The 20,380-nt window shown below is 55.8% G+C and overlaps 1 protein-coding gene and 1 long non-coding RNA gene across 11 annotated transcripts in view; both read right to left on the bottom strand.

Annotated features, from left to right (window-relative positions):
- Nucleotides 1-2,534: 2,534 nt before the first annotated feature.
- LOC101116548 (serpin B6) overlaps nt 2,535-20,380 on the bottom strand; it is a 40,310-nt gene continuing 22,464 nt past the window's right edge. Inside the window, exons 1-8 of one of the 10 annotated variants that reach the window (XM_060403804.1) lie at nt 12,845-12,955; nt 9,760-9,894; nt 9,092-9,266; nt 7,195-7,344; nt 5,866-5,983; nt 4,772-4,914; nt 3,223-3,378; nt 2,535-3,055 (exon numbers count right to left, since the gene is read on the bottom strand). In XM_060403804.1, coding sequence (XP_060259787.1) covers nt 2,651-3,055; nt 3,223-3,378; nt 4,772-4,914; nt 5,866-5,983; nt 7,195-7,344; nt 9,092-9,256 — 1,137 coding nt within the window. In that variant the 5' untranslated portion in view covers nt 9,257-9,266; nt 9,760-9,894; nt 12,845-12,955 and the 3' untranslated portion in view covers nt 2,535-2,650. Of the gene's footprint in view, nt 3,056-3,222; nt 3,379-4,771; nt 4,915-5,865; nt 5,984-7,194; nt 7,345-9,091; nt 9,267-9,759; nt 9,895-11,094; nt 12,956-18,551; nt 20,328-20,380 lie in introns of those variants that run through there. The other 9 variants (XM_027958713.3, XM_060403809.1, XM_060403805.1 and 6 more) reach the window with 9 other exon arrangements.
- Nucleotides 14,027-18,506, bottom strand: LOC132658326 (uncharacterized). Its single transcript, XR_009597784.1, has 2 exons — nt 17,376-18,506; nt 14,027-14,322 (listed from the first exon to the last, which is right to left on the bottom strand). It is a non-coding gene; the product is annotated as an uncharacterized LOC132658326 (long non-coding RNA).

Raw genomic sequence — 20,380 nt, 5'->3', positions numbered from 1 at the left:
AGAGGATGAGATGCTTGGATGGCATCACCGACTCGATGGACATGAGTTTAAGTAAGCGCTGAGAGTTGGTGATGGACAGGGAGGCCTGGCGTGCTGCAGTCCATGGGCGTGCAAAGAGTCAGACACGACTGAGCAACTGAACTGTGCTATCTGTTTCTCTCATGGAAACACATGCTGTGTGGAGTTGAAAAGCCAACTATAGAAATATCCCAACCAAAATGTCTATATATTTTAATGTGAAAAGATTGGATTCAGAAGATCTTCCATTTCGCAGGATTTGCTTTGCACTTACCTGGTACTCAGCATCTGAAAAAAGACTATTTTTCTCCATAAAAAATTCTGTAGTCCACGGCAGGACTGGCTCCGTAATCTGCAGGGCTGGTGCAAAATGAGAATGCAGGACCCTCTGCTCAAAAGCTGTAAAGACTCTGAAGACAATGATAGCAGAGCACGGAGCCAGGGGTCCTTCTGAGGGCCCAGGGAGGCCCACCGGCCACCCCTCCTTGAAGCCAGAGCTGGTCACACACAAGATCAACTGGGAGGACAGTAAGTGATGGCGAGGGTGGCTTGGTCACGTCTGACTGTCTGCGACCCCGAGTTTGTGGGATTCTCCAGGCCGGAAACCTGGAGTGGGGAGCCAGTATCCTCCAGGGACCTTCCCAACCCAGGGACCGAAGCCCGGTCTCCTGCACTGCAGGCGACTCTTCCCGGCCTGAGCCACCAGGGAAGGACTATGATGAGGAAAGGAATTCCGAGTTTATTGATGACAAACGCACGGGATATTATAAGGCAATTCTACTAAAATTTTAATAGGATCATATTGAAAAACACAGTTTTGAAGAAACTGCCAATGACATTTAACGCAGTAGATCCAGCTAAGAAAGAGACGGGCAGAGGCCGAGCTGTGTGACAGGGTCTGTAACACCCGGGACAACGGCGTCCATCCTCACAGGTCGCTGCTGACGGCCTGATGGGGACAAATGACAAACGCCTCTGACCCTGGCTGGACAGACAGCTCACTTCAGGCGACAGTGGGCACAGGCTAGGGGGAGGCGGGCGCGGATGCCACTGGCCCCGCTGCCCACTGCCAAGGGCAGCGTCTCTGTAGCCTGTCTCTCCTCACAACTCAGTGCTGACTTGGGCACAGCAGACAGTGGACTAGAGACAGGCTGAGAATGTGGGTCACACCATCAGGTTAGAGGGAGCCCAGCTCCTGATGACGCCACAGGGAGGCCAGTGGACCCCGCACCGCTCTCCACCTGAACCTCAGCATCGGCTGGGTGCGGGCCCCACGCCTCAGCAGGGAACACGGGCGGCTGCAGAAAGCTTCGTGCAGTGTAGTCACTCATTCGTGTCCGACTCTTTGCGATTCCATGGCCTATAGCACGCCAGGCCTCCCAGTCCATCACCAACTCCCGGAGTTACTCAAACTCATGTCCATTGAGTTGGTGATGGCATCCAACCATCTTATCCTCTGTCATCCCCTCCTCCTCCTGCCTTCAATCTTTTCAAGTGAGTCAGCTCCTCGCATCAGGGGCCAAAGTACTGCAGTTTCACGTTTAGCATCAGTCCTTCCACTGAACATTCAGGACTGATTTCCTTTAGGATGCACTGGTTGAAACCTTAGCCGCCTCCTTCTCTCCAACACCCGCGGGAGGATGGAATGTCACCAGGCGTGCATCTATGACGTACTCTGAAGCGCCGCCATCTCGTGAACAGGGCCTGTCTGCTCATCTCTGACCCCGGGCACAACTGAACATGCTCAGAGAGTGTGGACGGTCAAGCACTTGAACAGGCCTCTGACCACAGACCCTCCAATGCAGACACAGTGGTCAGGGATGGACTTCTCCCGGTCTGGGTCCACGGCCCTCCCCTGTTCTGCTGGTTTCTGGAGGGCTCACGTTCGGGGGTCTCTGAGGCCCGCTCCCCCTCCCCGGGGCTGCCATAGCCTCTGCTTCACTCTGGTCTCAGGAGCAGGGCCACCGAGCAGAGGAGACAGGGAAGCCCGCTCATCCTTCCAGGCCTGGAGCAGAGCGCGCTCCCCAAGGACCTGGACGGGGCGGGAGGAGGGAGCACCCAGAGAGCAGGAGCCAGTGCTCCCCACCGGCAGGACCACTGAGTGCCCGTCTCCGGTGGGAGCTTCACCTCCGAGAAGGCACGGGACACAAAAAGACACACACACAGGTACACACACACTTAAATTACACACAGGCACACACACAGACACAGAGATACACACAGACACAAAGATACACAAAGACACACGCACATACACACACAAACAGAAACACACACAGACACATGTACACACACAAAGACACACACACAGACACACAGACACATACACACAGACACAAAGATACACACAGACACTCACACAGACACGCACAGAGACAGACACACACAGAGACACACACACACACACAGAGACACACACAGACACACACAGCACAGACACACACACACAGCACTGATATACACACAGACACAAAGATACACACAGACACACACACACACAGAGACACACACACATAGGCAGTCACAATCAGCCTTTTATTTGTGGACTTTTGCCAAGGTCACTTGGGGTTCCAGGCTCTTTGCAGAGATTGGGGAGAGCCATGAGGAGCACCGGGGGGCCCCCACCACCTCGTCACGGCGAGCAGAAGCGGCCGCAGAACAGGATGGCCCCGGTCTTGCCGTGCTGGATGAAGAAAAGGAAGGGGCGGTCGGCACAGAACCGGGGCACGACACTGAGGGAGCGCATCATGACCACCGCCCCTGTGGCAGCCGCGGCCTCCGTGCCCTCCTCGGTGACCTCCACGAAGGACTTGTGCACGACCTTGGACAGGTACAGGCATCTCTGGGACGACATCCCTCTGAAGTCAGCCTGGGCCTCCTCGAAGGCGTCGGTCATGCCCAGTTCTTGGAGGACACACTCCATGTCGTAAGTCTCCTCCAGCGTAAACCGGGGAAGAAACACCTCAACCTCCTCCTCGTCCATCGCATCCGGCTTCATCCACGCGACAAATTTCTCGTAGGTCAGGGCCTTCTCCACCTGAAGGAGAAGGTAGAAGATCTCAGGGTCTGCAGCAGCGTTGCCCCGGGGACCATCTGCTACGACCCACACACCGTGCCCTGCGGGCCACACATGAGTTCCCGGAGCCCAGTGCCCAGCAGGGATCAGGACGAGAGCCGAGCCCCAGGCCACAGGTGCTTGGTTACCGTGTACACGTCAGTGCTTTCACTGGGCAGCAGGATGACCATGTTCAGCTCTTGGCCGACGTAGGGAAGCACCAGAATCTGGGTGCTTATTTCTCCAATGTAGGTTATTTTACAGGTGGACTTCTTGAACATCATCTGCACAGTTTTCTCCACATTCTATAAAGGAAATGGATAAACGTTAACTGAAACAAGACCCGTGGACACGCGGGACGAGTCATCAGAGCCGGGCCCCTGCGCCCACACACTCTGTCTTGTCTCCAGACCCCCCCCCAGCTCCGCCTCGTCAGCTTGTCTGCACCCGGCTCCAGCTCCCACCCCTGGTTCCCGGCGCTCAGGCCTCAGGATGCTGTTCTCCTGCTGACCCAGGAGGGCTCCACTCGGATGTTCCCGGCAGGACCTCGGCCCTGGCGCCTGCCTGCCTGACATCTCATCTGGACGCAAAGGAGCCTCCGCTCGGCTCGCACACTGGCGGCCCGTGTCCCCTCCGCCTGCTCCGTCTGTACGTTCCCACCTCTGCTCATGGCGACACCACTCATCCCGCCGTCAGACCCTGCCGTGTCCTGGGCGCCTGGCCTTCCCGCCCACAGCTGACCATCAACAACCATGTGTGGGCTCTGGTTTTAAAGACAACAGCGCTGCCTGGTGTCTCAGGGGCAAATAACCCGCCTTCCAATGCAGGAGACACAGGCTCCAGCCCTGGTCTGGGAAGACCCCACAGCCCAGGGGCTTCTAAGCCCACGGGCCACAGCTACTGAGCCTGGGCTGAGAGCCCGGGAGCCACAGCTCCTACAGTCACGGGCCTGGGGCCCAAGCTCTGCACCAGGAGAAGCGCCAGCAGGAGAAGCCCGAGCCCCGAGCCCAGAGGGCCTCCGCCTCGGCAGCGGCAGGAAAGGCTGAGCGGCAAGGAGCCCCGCACAGCCGAGTAAATAGATACAAGGATCAGAAAACCACAAGGCAAGCTCACTTGTGCTTCCTATCCCCGCCACTGTCAGCCCAGCCACCGTCCTCAAGAAAACTTCCAAGTAACCTCCCGGGTCCTGCACACGGGCCCAAGGGGCTCTGGGGCATCAGAGCCACTGTGAGGGGCCACGGGCTCTGTGAGAGTCAGAGGAGGGACACGGGAACCAGGAACCCGGGCCGTGGAGACCGCTAGGGAGACTCCTGCATGCCCTGCAGAGAAAGGTGTCTGTGTAGGTAGCTCCTGACGGGAGGGGTCAGACGGTAGGATCCAGGACCATGGAGCATCACAGCCACGGTCTGGAGTTTGAACTGGGTCTCGGGGGCTCTAGCAGGCCCAGAGACCTGCGAGCTGCCCCGTCGGATGTGCTATAAGAGACAGAACACCGCCGCACGGACCGCCCCTGATGATACCTCAGAGGAGGAGCAGGGGGAGAGGAAGCCAGGGTTTGCCTGGAACCACATCTGGGCCGCCAAGGCCACAAGAGGCTCACGTTCCTGAAGGTCAGCCTCCTGGCACGATCCATAAACTAAGAGGACCCCAGGGACCATTTCCAAAACCTCCTTCCCTTTATGAAACATTCTTGTTTACCTTGCTGACTTTGAATGGCCTTTCCTCAGTATGCTCTTTGTTAAACTGTTCATCCCAGTTTCCTTTGAAGTAGATGGCATTCACGAGAACTAGACGTGTCGCAGGGTTAACTGAATTTGCAGACAGCAAATCTCTAATTTTACCTGCACAGAAGATTTAAAGGACCAGTTAGCTAACAGGGTTTCCTGGTGAGGTGCTGGGCAGGGTAGTTACTGGCCTGTCCCCTGGAGCAGTCAGTGCCCAGACCAGAGGGTTCACTGTCCCCCAGACAACCACGTGCAGCGAGTTGTCTGTTTACTCGATAAGTTGGGTCCCACTCTTTGTGACCCCGTGGACTGTAGCCCACCAGGCTCCTGCGTCCTGGGGTTCCCCAGGCAAGAATACGGCAGCAGGTTGCCATTTCCTCCTCCAGGGGATCTTTCTGACCCAGGGATCCAACCCGCCTATCCTGCTCTGGCAGGTGATTCTTTGTCATCTGAGCCACCAGGGAAACCCATGCAGGGAGCCTGGCCTGAAAGCAAAATCAGGGACAAAAACCTTCAAGTCTCTGCTCAGAAAGATACCATGAGTTGCATAAAACACATAAAATGAACAAATAAGGGCAGAATCATTCACAGTTGCAGAAAAAGGAATGTTCGGACTACAGCGTGAGGGGACCCTCCTGAAGGGGAGAGGTCGAAGCCAGTGTGGAGAGCACGGAAATGAAGAAGCGCAGGTGGCCCAGGGCCTGCCCGCGTGTCCTGCAGTGATGCTCAGCGACCCGCAGAGCACGCGCTCTGCTGGACAGGCAAGGAGGTGGCGCGGCATCCAGAGTCTGCCTTCCGCCCTTTGTGAAAAGGCAGACTATAGGAACATTAACTGCAACAGCCAAAAGTCAGAGTGTGATTGCTCTGGAAGAGGTGCACCGAAGATTGATGAGGAGGGGGAAAGCTAGAGAAATTGATTGCCGATTAAATTTCAGAAGTGGATTTGAAAGTTCCACTTCTTTAGAGAAAAAGCCATTTCTGTTTACAATCGATGGTCTTGAGAAGGAACTGATGGAAAATAAGACCAATTCAAATACTGTGCAAACAGAAGTAGTGACACATCCTCACCTTCTGTCTTTTCAGCTACCCAGGTGTTTATGTGCTTCCTGGACTCCTCCGTAGCGGTGACAAAGTCCAGCTCTTCCATCCCTGCTTGGTAGAACACGCGGCAGGCATCTTTGAAAGACTAGGAGAGACGGAATGACAGAATCACATGGCTACAGAAACAGACAACGCCAACGGCTGACTTCACCACGCATAACCTCGACACTGATCATTCGACGGTTACTTGTGTAATGCACAAACGAATGTGTGCAATTAACCTTCAATCCACTTTCTCAGTTTTCAGCTACACTGAATAAATAACTGAGTAAAGCTCAGGCTTCCCAGGTGGCACAGTGGAAAGAATCCGCCTGCAAATGTTGGAGATGAAGGTTTGATCTCTTTGTGGGAAGATCCCGTGGAGAAGAAAATGGTAACCCACTCCAGTATCCTTGCCTGGACAATCCCATGGACAGAGGAGCCTGGTGGGCTACAGTCCCTGGGGCCGCAAAGAGTCAGACACAACTGAGCGACTAGGCAACAACAACACAGCCATTCAGGGCAACGTGGCAACGCTGCCGCCAGCACACGCCCCGGGCTTCCCTCCTGTGTGACCCTGGAAAGGCCGCTGCGTCTCTCTGGTTCCTTGCCGCCTGGAAGCAAGGACGCAGTGGTAGCTACGTCTCAGAGGTGCTCTGAGGACCAGGAGAATTGCCTCTGTCCGATGTCACGTGGCTGAGTTCTCCCCACACCGTGGACCCTGCATCTCGTGGTCCTGGTGCCTCATTTCATAGAACCCTCACATCATTGAGGCTCTGCCAACCTACTGCTCCATTCTTAATCGGGGCTTTTGAAAAAGACGTCAGTGTCTCAGTCTAAGAAAATAGTCTGGAAGCAAAGTGGTCTCCTCCAAGTTGATATCTCCTCATACCCTCGGTGATTTCAACAGCTTTTAAACACATCTGAAAACAAGGGCCTGCTTCTTAAATTACTGTTTAGTAATAATGACCAGTCAAAGAGCACACTAAAGGAATATCTAATCATACACTGTGGTTGGTATTGGATCCTTGGAACACTCGATCACTGTGAAATAACTGACAAATATTTTGAATGTTTTGATTTTATAGTCCATATCAAAATAACATTTTAAACATCAATGATTGTCTTCAAATATCCTCTAGAAAAGAAAGGAACTTAAGGAGCGGTTCCAGGAAGCGTGAGGTCGTGACTGGGGTCCCACATCCCGCCCATCGTGTGGGTCTCAGCCCACAGGCCTCTCTGCACCACAAGGCCCGCCTCCCGTCAGCACAGGACCTCGGTCTCTATCTGCCTCCGGCAATCGGGAATATGACTTACCGAGAGGAAATCGTAAGCCTTCTCTCCAAAAAGCCTGTTGGCGGTTCTGAGCAAGTACTGTGTGCCGGTCCTATTAACTTCACTGAGAAGCTTCTGGAAACCCTGGTGGATATCTTCACCTCCGCCACTGCTCTTGCTTAGAGAAAGCGTCTGAAATCAAAAACAGATAATACCCTCCACTGCAGTACGCCCTGACTACAGGAAATGGACACAACACTGAAGTCAGCCTAAGCACCGCACTGATCCTCAAGGCAGCTTAAAGCAAGACTCACGCAAATAAAGACACAGTGGCTCTGGGAAGCCCCCCAGCCCGCCTCCTGCTCGGGCTCAGGCAGCGACAGCGGGCGAAAAAATGCCCCTGGGCAAGTCCAGGGCCCTGTGCTCGCGGTCTGCCTGCAGACGGGGCTGCGGAGGGGCCGCCCGTCTCTGCACAAACAGGCCACGTCTTCGGGTCTGGAGTGCCCTCGGGATGGGCTCCAACCAGCGGGAGACAGGAGAATAGGCTCTTCCAGGACCAGGCCTTCGTAGAGGCCTGGCACCTCCACGTTCCCAGTCTTGCCCCCTGCTGCCAGGGTGCAGAAACGCCCAGCCATCCTGCTGCGGCCTCATGACAACGCGGCAGAGCGGACACACGGAGGAGAGTGCCGAGCGGATTGGGGCCTCTCCTACACCAGGAGGAGCCCAGCAGGCACTGTGCGGCCAGGCCGCAGAGTCCTAGGCATGGTCCTGATCATTCCCGGTCGTGGTCGGTTTGTTCGGGAGCCACAGAGAGAAAGTCCAGACAGCTGTCCGGCACAGTTCCAAAGTAACACATAGCTAAAGCCTGGGCACGGGCTTTGTACCCAGCAGCCGGCTGAGGCTGGAGGGCCAGGGGCACCACTGCTGGAGGAGAGGAGGCCGGGTGGGAGCCCTGGAGAGAGGCCCGTGCAGCGCAGGAAGGCCGGCCCTCCCCCTGGAATCAGATTCTGCACAGGAGGTGCCCAGAGAGAGGGCGACCCCTTCAGAGCGTGGGAGAGCAGGAGGGGAGACAGTGCCGAGCTCAAGAGGGGACTGCTCCCTTTTCAGCAGGACTTAAAGGGAATACGTGTGTCTCCCAGGTGGCGCACTGGGAAAGGATCCACCTGCCGGGGCAGGAGAAAGACTTGCGGGTTCCATCCCTGGGTCGGGAAGATGCCCTGGAGGAGGACATGGCAACCCACTCCAGTGTTCTTTCTGGAGAACCCCATGGACAGAGGATTCTGGAGGGCTGCCGTCCACGGGGAAGCAAACAGTCAGAGATGACTGAGCAGGAGCACCCACGTATTTGCGTCCTGACACTTGCTGGGTGGAGGGGGCAAGTGTTCCTCACTCCCAGCCTCTCCAGCTGGCACAGGACCCTGAAAGTGATGGCCTTAGGGCAGAGGTCAAACTCACGGCCCCGGCTCAAGGGCGGGATCAGGACTCTGTTACACCTGGAGGCCCTCTGGACCCCAGGACCTTGGGAAGGGTAAGGGCACCCCACATGCGGGAAGGCTGTGACCCCCAGGGGCCAGAGGTCAGCGTCACGCCACCACTGTGGCCCAGGAGCTGACGTCCACACCCTGTGTAGCCCGCCCGGGGCTGGCTCTGGGCGTCTCGGCAGGACGGGCCTCGGCCAGCAGGGCCTTGAGCAGCGGGTCCGAGCAGAGGCTCGATGAACGCTTGCTCGTTCAAGCCTGTCCTGCTGGAATCGGGTGCTGCGCTGTCAGGAGCCCCAGGTCACACGCCAGACAGACACTGGAGGGGGCGCCCAGGGAGGGGGACACAGGGGAGTAGGCCAGGCTGTGGAGCAAGACCTTTGGATTCGGATCGCGGACACCGGCTCACCGACCAAAGAGAGAGCATCAGCCGCCGCCCACAACCGGCTTCCCGAACGTACCTGGCACATCTGGGCTGCGGTGTTGCCCTTTGCCCCCATGAGGACCATGGCCAGGGCAGAGGAGAGGCTTAGGGGCGAGATAAACACATTTTTTGAGTTGTCCGCACCCAGCTTTTTCAGAAGAGTCAAGGCAAAGGTGCCGTTTGATGCTGACAGCGCATCCATGCTGGCGAGGCTGAAAGGACGGATTGAAAATTAGTGTCACGCAAATTCAGGCCACAGGTCGACCGCGTCTCACGCTGCTCTTAACTGTTGTTAGCACTGACGCTCTACCTCGACAGCAAGCAGGTAGTCGCACAAAACGCGGTTTCCTCTGGGTTTCCCCTGCTGCCCCAGGTCCAGGCCCTGCTGATCCTGCTTCGGACAAGGGCCTTGGGACGCGCCCACGTCCACCTCCAGGGCCCTGCCTCGGAGGTCGACAGCCCTGCCACGGAGGGTGTTTGGTCTAGAACAGGACACTGTGGGAATGGGCTGGGGTACACGAGGGTTCAGGGTTTCTGTGCATGGTGGGAAGGGATGACAGCTGAGCCTGACACCGACCTGGGAGAGACAGAGCAGGTGAGCCCGAGGAAAGCGCCTGAAGCCGCAGGGCTGCAGGCTGGCAACCCCGCTCCCGGCCCTGCGTCAGCTCCCTGATTTCTGCTCCCTGCATGAGGACGGGGGCGCACAGGGTAATGTCTGCTCTTGATGGCGTGCAGGGCAGCTCTCGCAAAAGACTGCACTGCAGCACACTGACTGCTCTGAAGTAAAGAGACTGTGCCAAAGCCTTTGAGTGTGTGGATCACAATAAACTGTGGGAAATTCTGAGAGAGATGGGAATACCAGATCACTGACCTGCCTCTTGAGAAACCTGTACGCAGGTCAGGAAGCAACAATTAGAATTGGACATGGAACAACAGACTGGCTCCAAATAGGAAAAGGAGTACGTCAAGGCTGTATATTGTCACCCTGCTTATTTAACTTCTATGCAGAGTACATCATGAGAAACGCTGGGCTGGAAGAAGCACAGGCTGGAATCAAGATTGCCGGGAGAAATATCAATAACCTCAGATATGCAGATGACACCACCCTTATGGCAGAAAGTGAGAGGAACTCAAAAGCCTCTTGATGAAAGTAAAGAGGAGAGCGAAAAAGTTGGCTTAAAGCTCAACATTCAGAAAATGAAGATCATGGCATCTGGTCCCATCACTTCATGGCAAATAGATGGGGAAACAGTGGAAACAGTGACAGACTTTATTTTCTTTTGCTCCAATATCACTGCAGATGGTGATTGCAGCCATGAAATTAAAAGACTCTTACTCCTTGGAAGGAAAGTTATGACCAACCTAGATAGCATATTCAAAAGCAGAGACATTACTTTGCCAACAAAAGTCCGTTTAGTCAAGGCTATGGTTTTCCAGTGGTCCTGTATGGATGTGAGAGTTGGACTGTGAAGAAAGCTGAGTGCCGAAGAATTGATGCTTTTGAACTGTGGTGTTGGAGAAGACTCTTGAGAGTCCCTTGGACTGCAAGGAGATCCAACCAGTCCATTCTGAAGGAGATCAGCCCTGGGATTTCTTTGGAGGGAATGATGCTGAAGCTGAAACTCTAGTACTTTGGCCACCTCATGCGAAGAGTTGACTCATTGGAAAAGACTCTGATGCTGGGGGGGATTGGGGGCAGGAGAAGGGGACGACAGAGGATGAGATGGCTAGATGGCATCACAGACTCGATGGACCTGAGTCTGAGTGAACTCCAGGAGTTGGTGATGGACAGCGGGGCCTGGCGTGCTGCGATTCATGGGGTCGCAAAGAGTCGGACACAACTGAGTGACTGAACTGAACTGAAAGAGTGTTGAGAAACAGCTGGTACAAAAAGCTTACGCTCTCCTTCTTCTGTTCCCCCTGGAGCTGAAAATAAATCTCCACGTGGAAATACCGTCCCTGTACCAGGAGGCAGAGAGACATCTTAACGGCCTAAGAGGGGAACCCAAGGTCCAAAGGCTGTACAAGAAACCAGCAAACCTGATACTTCATGACCTTGCTGCCCCAGGCAAACGCCCTTGTCTGTCAAATCTTCACACACACAAAGCTGCCTGCCTGGTCACTTCTTGAGCCTTGTATCTTTGACGTTCGCACAAAATTCAGTGGGGTCGCTTTTCTGCTATTGATTTGTCTGAGGTCCATTTAATTCCTCGACCAGCCCGGAAGAACGCAGAGGAGGAGAATCACTGCCGCTACACACACTCTCTTCCAGCTTTAATATCCAACTGGTTGCTTTCTATCTAAGTCGAGTCCAACTCTTTTGTGATCCGTGGACTACTACCTGGCCCCTCTGTCCATGGATTTTCCAGGCAAGAATACTGGAGTGGGTTGCCATTTCCTCCTCCAGGGGATCTTTCCGACCCAGGGATGAACCCGAGGCTCCTGCCTTGCAGAAGCGTCTTTCCACTGAGCCATCAGGGCAGGCGTTAATATCCAATAGCTCAGCACTAATACAGAGGAAAGCAGAAGGTCACTGGTCTTCAAAGGCCGCAGCGAGGCTGGTAATAGTTGTTTTTCTCCACTGGCAACAGTTGCTGATGGTCGTTAAAGGTGAGAGCATACCCACTCCCTGTAAAATCGCTAAACTGAAAAGGAGGGAATGAAGCAGTGAGGCCCAAGCCCTTTGTGTGTGTAGCACGCTCTTAGTGCAAGCAGAAAAGAACAGTGGCTCCATTTACGCTCGTTTCGCTCTAGTGTTACTGGCTGGAGTGATCAGGCCAGAAGCTGAGCTGCAATACAACACTTAGGACTGGAACTGGCCTCTTGTGGTTCTAAATACTTAGTTTACATGGCCAGTATGACTGAAACCATGGCCTTTCTCTGGGGTGGTATAACGCTGAGGGTGCAGGGGAATCCTGGACACGCCACGCCCCAGAACACTGATAACCACAGCCCTTCCTGTTCATGGGGACCTCAGTCCAAGGGTTACTTATCACACGCCCTCTCTGCCTCGGCCTTAAAGCACACCAGCGGGGAGGCACACAGTAGGGCCAGGTAAACCACTGGGCTGGAAGCCAAAGTCCCAGCAGAACCCGGCCTCCCCAGCAGCTCAGTAATCCTGGCAGCATGTGAGGGTTCATCTCCCATGCTTTTTTTCCCTCAAACTAGAGCTTTATGGGGGGTGGAGAGGGGGGGAGAGAAGGGAAGAAAGTAACTCAGGTGCCAGCTTATCGAGCACCCAGGTGCGACTAAAGTTTCTCCCAGGCCCTCTTAGCCCTGAAGATGCCCACTCTCGGAATACTGCGCCTGCAGCGTGTCTAGCGAAAACAAAACCAGCCGTAACAAGCTCTGAAACGGTCCTCAGGATTACCCTCGCAGGCCTGAGGGGCCCTGAGCGCAGGCCGCGCGGTGGGCGGGAGACCGCTGGGCTCGGGTCCGCCTGGGCACTCCGGCCGGCTCCTATCCGCCCTCCGAGTCCCCCGCCCCCGGCTCCTCGGGTCCCCTACGCCCGGCGCTCTCCGAGGGTCACCTGGGCACTCAGGCCGGCTCTTATCCGCCCTCCGGCCTCCACCTCGGTCCCCCGCGTCCGCAACGCCCAGACGCTCGCCGAGAGTACCTGGGCGCCGCCCCCATGCGGGTCCTCCGGTCCCGGGGCACACTCACCGGGTCGCCACGGCCGCCGCGGCCGCCTGATCCTAAAGAACACCCAGCCCGGCACGCGCCCCCGCAGCCGCCCGCCGCCCGCCTCGCCCGCAGGCCGGTTCCGCGGCCCCAACATCCCCAAACGTACCTGAGCGCGGCCGGAGCGGGCTGGGCATGGACCGAGGCGCCGGGCGTAAATACCCCGCCGAGAGGGGCGGGCCGGGCCGCACCCGGCTGGACCGGAGAGAGGGACCAGCCCGGAGGGACGGAGCCGAGCGGGAGGGGCGGGGCGGGCCGGGCCGGAGGGGCGGGGCCGAGCGGGGGGGGGGCGGGGCAGACGGAAGCAGGAGGGGCGGGGCGATTCGGGCCGGAGGGCGGGGCCAGGCCGGAGGGCGGGGCGGGCAGGACAGGATAGCGGGGCTCGAACAGCAGGGGCGGGGCGATTCGGGCCGGAGGGCGGGGCCGGGCCGGAGGCGGGGCGGGCAGGACCGAAGGGCTGGGCTCGAGCTGGAGGGCCGGGGTCGAGGGCAGGGGCTGGGCAGAGGGGGAGGGCCGGGCCCGGCGGGACCGGACCGAACTGGACCGGAGGGCGGTGCCGCATGGTTGGGGCGGAGCCGAACAGCAGGGGCGAGCCAGGCGCCGGGCGAGCCAGGCGCCAGGTGAGCCGCGGGTCCGGTCCGGCCCCAGTGCGGGGACCGCTACCCGGGGCCGCAGGAGGAGCGAAGGCCCGGCCCTAGGAGGCCTTCAGCGGGCGAGCCCGGGTCTTCGCGGGGCGCACGGGCTGATACTTGGTCCTGAGAGGCGCCGCCCGGGCACGTGGGCTTGAGTCTCTGCGCGAAGCCAGGCGCGCTCCTCCCGGTGCACAGAGGCCCCTGTGAACCAAGCACGGTGGGACCCTGGCCTGCCCGCCCAGCGCAGCCTTGGAGGGCGGACAGGGCGCCGGTGACCGCAGTGGGGAAATTAGCGACCTCGTCTGAAACATGACAGGTTCAGTTTGGAAACCTGGGAGAGCTGGGGGCGTCCCTGGTGGCTCAGAGAGTAAAGAATCGGCCCGCAGCATAGAAGACCCAGGTGGATCCCTGGGTGGGGAAGACCTGCTGGAAAAGGAAAAGGCAACCCACTGGAGTATCCTTGCCTGGAGAATCCCATGGACAGAGGAGCCTGGCACCATTGCAAAGACTCGGACGTAATACGCACACACAGGACTGTTCAAGTCTGAGTGTAGGCTGTCAGCCCAGTTTGGTGATGGATACACTGTTAATTCTCCCTATTGTTTCTATTTCTCTTCTTTTGATGACCGCACATTGAAATCAAACCAGATGACCCTCTATTAAATGTTGAAATTGTTTATTGTGTATGACAAGTGTTTCTTTTGTTAATGAATCCTTTGAACCTAAAACGAAAGTAAAACTTGCAGGGAAACGGTGTCTCGTGTTTAGAGAATTCGCTTCAAATGTACAAATGATGTCCACAAAGTTTGTCTTTGTGACCCCGGCCAATTTGTCCCTGGTTGGAGCCCTGACAGAACCCCTGATCTTCAGAAAGAAAAGGACATGTTCTTTCCCCACTTGTCCCCAGGTAGGGGGCTGGTTTCTTCTCTTTCCATTTCAAAGGACTCAGCACTCCCTGAAAAGTACAAGTAAACAGAGCCTGTTAGGCATGCGTCAGGCAGTCTGAATTTCCAGCCAGTGCCCTGGAAGCCAGAACAAAGGAGGCTGACCGAGGGTCTAAACACAGCTTTGTCATTTGTGAATTGGGGATTGTTACACGTCAGTGTTTTCATTCGCTGTGCTTTCTTTTTGAAAATAACCTTTCTTTCAAATGTTGGAAATAATACATTGGCGAAGATACATTTAAAAAGCACGTCGCAACCCATATCCGGGTCACTTAACACAAGTCAGTTTTGACACACACAGCAATTCACCCAAGACCAGACCGCAGAGCAGCCACTTAAACGTCCCCCTGGGTCAGTCAGCATTCTGTCCTGCTGAGGCTTCAGCTCCAACACAGAAGGAGAGGGTGCTCACCTCCTCACCGCAGGTTCTACCGGGACGTTTGCACCACTAATACGATTGTTTCTAAGTGAATTTTCCAGCATTGCCTGAACTGACTGACTCATGAAACGCCAGAGAATGTCTGCCTGATGTCCCTGGGTGGAGATGCAAGCAGATTGATAAGGCTGTCTGAAAATAGTGCCCTGGGGGCTTAGATGCATAATGAAAAAAGACACCCTAATGGGTGAGACCAGCGATGATTAGGTCAATTGCTTACTGATTCACGCTAATTAAGTGGATATTTACTAAACATCTGTAATGCAAAGCTCTAGACTAGTCCAGGGGTGGAACTTCTGGCCTCCAATGGAGAACATGAAATAAGTTCCAGGATATAAGCTCCAGGCTGCTATCTATATCTGTCTGGCTTCCTTAGAGACAGCGACCCCTGGGATGTTTCCCACAAACAACAGAAGTAATCCAGATGACACAGAGCATATCTGGTTAGCAATCCACAGTATTTACAAGCTTTTCAGATCTGATGGCCCAGCAGTGCTTGCAGAGAAACTGCAGCAGCCCCGCCCAGAGATTCAGGCGTGAAACGTGCTCAAGGCCTGGTCCTTCTGAAAGACAGACCAGGTGGGCAGCAGACAGCACACTATGAGGCCGTGGACACAGAGTGGGATCCCTCATATGGACAGAATGCCTGAAACCTTGCCTTTTGCCAGTGTGTGTGTGCTCACTTAGTCATAGCCAACCATTCGCAAGCCCGTGGCCATGCACTGTAGCCCACCAGGCTCCTCTACCCGTGGGATTTGCCAGGCGAGAATATTGCAGTGGGCTGCCACTTCCTTCTCGGGGGGTCTTCCTGACTCAGGGATCGAACCCACATCTCCTGCTTTTCCTAGAGAGCAGGTGGGTGTTTTCCCAGTGTGCACCTGGGCAGTAACAGGTCATTAAAGAAGCGGGTTAAAATCAGACTCTGCCCAAAGAGAGAGAATTGATGAGACTGCGCCCTCCTTGGGGCACTTGTTGTTCAGTTGCTGAGTCGTATGTGACTCTGCGACCCCATGGCCTGCAGCACACCAGACTTCCCTGCCCTTCACCATCTCCTGGAGTTTGCTGAAGCTCATAATCATTGAGTCAATGATGGCATCCAGCCACCTCATCCTCCCTCGTCCCCTTCTCCTCCCGCCTGCAATCTTTCCCAGCATCAGGGTCTTTCCAGTGAGTCAGCTCTTCGCATCAGGTGGCCTAAGTATTGGAGCTTCTGCCGGGAGCCAGCGTGAGGAACTCCGCCCGTGGCAAAGGTCATGAGGAAGGGGGCTTGGCATACGCAAAGGCGTGATCAAGCTTCAGGAAACCTCCTGTTCCCGAGCATCTACCCCCAAAGCCAGAGTCTACCTAGAAATTATTCGTATAGTGGGTTGGTTAGGAATTATATTGGTGAAGGGTTTTTCATTTGTGCCAATAATTACTGCTAATTCCCTGCCCTGGGTGTGACAAGGGTGTCTCAGGTCAAACCTCTCTGCTGACAAACTAGCCTGTGTGACAGGATTATCCATACTCCATGATTGTTTCATGATTGTTTACTACCTCTCAACCATAAACAGCACAGAGAGTTTTGGAGTATTTTGAGAGTCTTAATTAGCATAGGGCTTTTCTCATTGTTGAGTCAATGATTGCCACCAGGCCTCCATATCCTTAAGCACCTGGGAATATATTAATCAATGTTTTTGGAATATAGAAAAGGAAATATAGTAGTTTTTGATGTTAGCAATACTAGACTTTTTGAGTTAATGAATTTTCTCTTTTGTTATAGATCACTGTACTTTGTTATAAATCACTGTGTCCTTGCTATGTAAAAATGTGACTTTATCACTATCCTAAGACTAAATAGATCTTAAGGGGAACATTGGTGAAGGGTTTTTATTTGTTGGGCTGATGTTTTGCTGCTAAATCTCCATATTCCCTGCCCTTATAATGAATATAACTAGCATATAGGAGAAATAAGTATTAACCTTTAAGATTAATCATGTTAACCTTGGGTTAAATAAATTCCTTTCTTGATTGTAACTCACTAACACCCTCACCCTATATGAATGCAACTTTATTTGGAGGGTGGTGCCTGGTTTAAGAAAAAACATCCTTGGAAAAAATAAGTTTTTGGTTATCAGAAAGAATGGGTCGTAAATGTCAGCAGGCCTCATAGCCAGAAGATGATGTAAAACCACTAAGACCTTTTTTTATGTAAAGTACCTGATTTTGATAAAGGTCAGGACTGCTGACCCCTGCGTGACTCTGTATTCATCCCTATGTGTAACAAAAGGTATATAAGCAAATCTAAAAAATAAAGAAATCGGATCAGTTTCTGGAAAGACTGATTCCCCAATGGCGATTCTTTCTTGCTTCCGTTTTTCTGGCTGAATTAATGTGGGTACTCACCAAGCCTGCTAATTATGCCTGGGCTTCTGGGATCGGACCGGGGAGGCCTCAGTGCCTCCTCTCCTTCGGGAGAATGGAAAGACGCCTGCGGCCTACGTAGGTGGTGATTGGTATTCCACATAAACCAAGTTATTCAGCCTCTTTTTCTCCACTAATATTTCCTACTACACTATCCGTTTCTAATCTCTCTCTATATCTGTAATTAAATATGTAGTTTTCCAAGGACGCCGAAGCCGTCCCTACCTTTGAATCACCCTGGATCCACCGGGGCTGGACCCCGACAAGCTTCAGCTTCAGCATCAGTCCCTCCCATGAATATTCAGGGTTGATTTCCTTTAGGATTGACTGGTTGGCTCTCCTTGCAGTCCAAGGGACTCTCAAGAGTCTTCTCCAGCACCACAGCTCAGAAGCGCCACATGGATTCAGACCCCAGGCTCCTCCATGTCTTCTCTTTCGGGACAGTTTGCGAAGGACCCTGAGCTCCACCCGAGCAGGACAGCCCTCTCCCACCACGCTCCCTGCTCCTAGATTTACCGCAAAGACCTCAGCTTCCTTGAGCGCTTTTGGGGACCTGGGCAAACATCCTGCCGTCTTTCCAGCTAGCAGAGGTTCAGGCACCGACACCGGAACATGTTTGTCTGGGGGGATCACCCGGCTCTCCTTCCAGATGCACAGGGAGCATGTGCAAGACAGGACTCCTCACCCCACCGGCTCTCCTTCCCTATGGCGACCACGGCCTGCCAGCGGGGTGACCCAGGGTCCTCAGTGCCCGCCTGATGTTGACCTTCCGGAGCCCCTGCCAGAATTCCTAGGAAACTCCAGCGTGAATCTACTGCCTCCACGGTCACAGTTAAGATACCTGACTCCAAGGGGAAGACAGAGAGGAGCAGCCAGGCACTGCCCTCCTCCCAGGAGGTAGTAATCTACCCCACAGCCCGCAGGCCGGGAGCCCTTCCTGAGCTGTGCCAGGCAGCCAGGCGGAGTTCCCACGCTGAGGGCCTGTGACCTCGGCACAGGAAGGCCAGGCCCACTCCACGTCACACCAGACAAGCTGGGGGCTCCCCCACGAAGCTCCTCTAGGGCTCATGGGCCGGCCTAGACATCCTAAAGTTCATTAGGAATAAAGAACCACTCTCGACACCACAACCTTCACCGACTCACACATGAGCTAGGAAATTATTACGAGGAGTAATTGCTACCGTCCACGGTTCTCAGGGGAACGGAGAGACAGAGTGAAACAGAAAGGCGCCCGGCAGTGAGGGGGCCCCGTGTGCACCCAGGCCCTCCCCGCCTTCTGGGCGACTCCTGCCCACGTTCCTCTGTCTGCTCTAGACACTTCCTGAGGGCGGGACGTGGGAAGGAGCCCCTCTCCCGGCTAACCTCAGCCACCCGGGCAGCAGTGAAACCCTTTGGCTCCCAGGAGGACCATGGCCAGGACCGAGGAGAGGCTCACGGGAGAGAGAAGCACGTTGCCTGAAGGGCCGTCTTCACACAGGGCCTTTAAAAGGCAGAGGGCGAAGGTGCCATTTGCTTCACAGAGCGCATCCATGAGGCCAGGTCTGGAGTCTGAGAGCGGAGAGAGAGGCCCTCAGTAACTCTGAGTGCCGTCCACCTGACGCAGGACACTGTCCTTTCAGGGTGGAGCGTAAAATAGTCTACGGAGCAAGATCCATGTATGGGTGCTTTCCGTCCTAATAGAAAGTCCAAGGTTAAGGTCACTAACTGCGTGCGGTACTGGCAGCAGATCAAGAGGCTGAGAGCCTCGGGGAATGGACAGCAATGGCTGACGGGGGCGCCCACCCCCCACACACACACACACTGCTGGGCTCCTGGGAGCAGTGAAGTCCAGTCCTTTCCCATCTGAGAAGGGGGAGAACAGGGCCAGAGGGGAGGAGGGGAGAGACCCCACGTGAGAGCCTTGTCGGCCCTCTGCCGGCTCCCCACAAAGCCCCGTGTATCCTTGCACATACTCCTGAGGAACCCCTGGGAGATGTTCAGTTATGAAGCAGACCAGGTCTCCCCATTCCCCAGCTGATAGCTGAGAAATGTTTGAGAAGCTGAACTGGAGCCAGACAGGCTGGAATCCGGGAGGAAATGGGCTGTGAGGCGAGGAATTTCCACCTACAGCGGCTGCTCCATGCCAGCCGGGCCTCGGGTCCTGACGGTCAGCAAGTGCCCCTGAACCCCGGCCCAGCTCAGGGCGCCTGCCCTCCGCTCCCCAACCCCCAGGGACCCTCGGACACGGGATGTGGGGCCCAAGCCCTGTGCTTTTCTTTAAATTTTTCAGTTCAATTTTTAACAGAAACAGGATTTGAAGGCTCCCTCCTTCCTTCCCTCAACAGCCATCAGCGGACACCGAGCCTGACATTGGAAACCAGGTCCCGAGGGACACAGGAGAGGAAAGGACTAAAGACAGGTGTTCAGGAGAGGACCGTCAGGGTGACGGGGTGCAGCCAGGGCGAGCACTGAGGCCGTGGGAGAGGCAGGGGAGGTCAGAGGGGGTCAGGCAGGCCGGCGGGGTGGCCCTGGCCCTCCTGAAACCGGACATGGCACGGCCATCAGCCCCCAGCCCACCTGTGGCCGTCTTTCCTTGGTAATGAGACCCTCACTCACACCACGGCTGGCCTCAGGCCCTGGGGGACCCTGTGTCCTCCCGGCCCAATCCAGCCCCCCACGGCCACCACCAAGCCTTGCCTCCTGTCCCCTTAAAGCTCTCCAGCCAGGCTGGCCCTGACCCCACGTCTGTTCTGGCCCGCATTCTCCCTGCTGCCGCTCGGAGCCTGAGAACAGAGTGTCCCCACTCCCCACCTCCCTCCACTGCGGCAGGCGGAGGCGGTCCTGACCCTGCTCCCGGGCTCTTGCCTGGCCCAGCCCTGGGGCTCAAACACACCTGGCCGACACGGCTCATCCTCCTGCCAGACCTGAGAGCCCCTTCAGCCCCGCCGAGGCGCTGGGACCTCTGAAAGCTCCGCTTACCCAGCTCCCCATCCTTCAACCAGGCAGTCACCCTTCTGCCTCCAGGTGGCAGCGCTGTGGGTTCTGGGTCCCCACCTTCTAGAGGCGCCCTGAGCCCGTCCCCCGCTGGCGCTCCCCTTCAGCTCTCTCTCGCGCGGGAGGGGCTCACCTGCCTCCTCAGCTCCAGACGCTGACAGCTCCCAGCAGGGAGTGGCCTCTGGCCCAGGAGGCCCTGCGAACAGAACCTGAACCGCAGGGCCGCCTCCAACCCCGCCCCGCCCACAACTTGAGGT

This window comes from Ovis aries, chromosome 20 (genome assembly GCF_016772045.2).
Source record: "Ovis aries strain OAR_USU_Benz2616 breed Rambouillet chromosome 20, ARS-UI_Ramb_v3.0, whole genome shotgun sequence".
In the NCBI taxonomy this organism is placed as follows: Eukaryota; Metazoa; Chordata; class Mammalia; order Artiodactyla; family Bovidae; genus Ovis; species Ovis aries.
The sequence above is the reverse complement of the archived record's forward strand: the minus strand, read 5'-3'. Positions and strand labels throughout refer to the sequence as shown.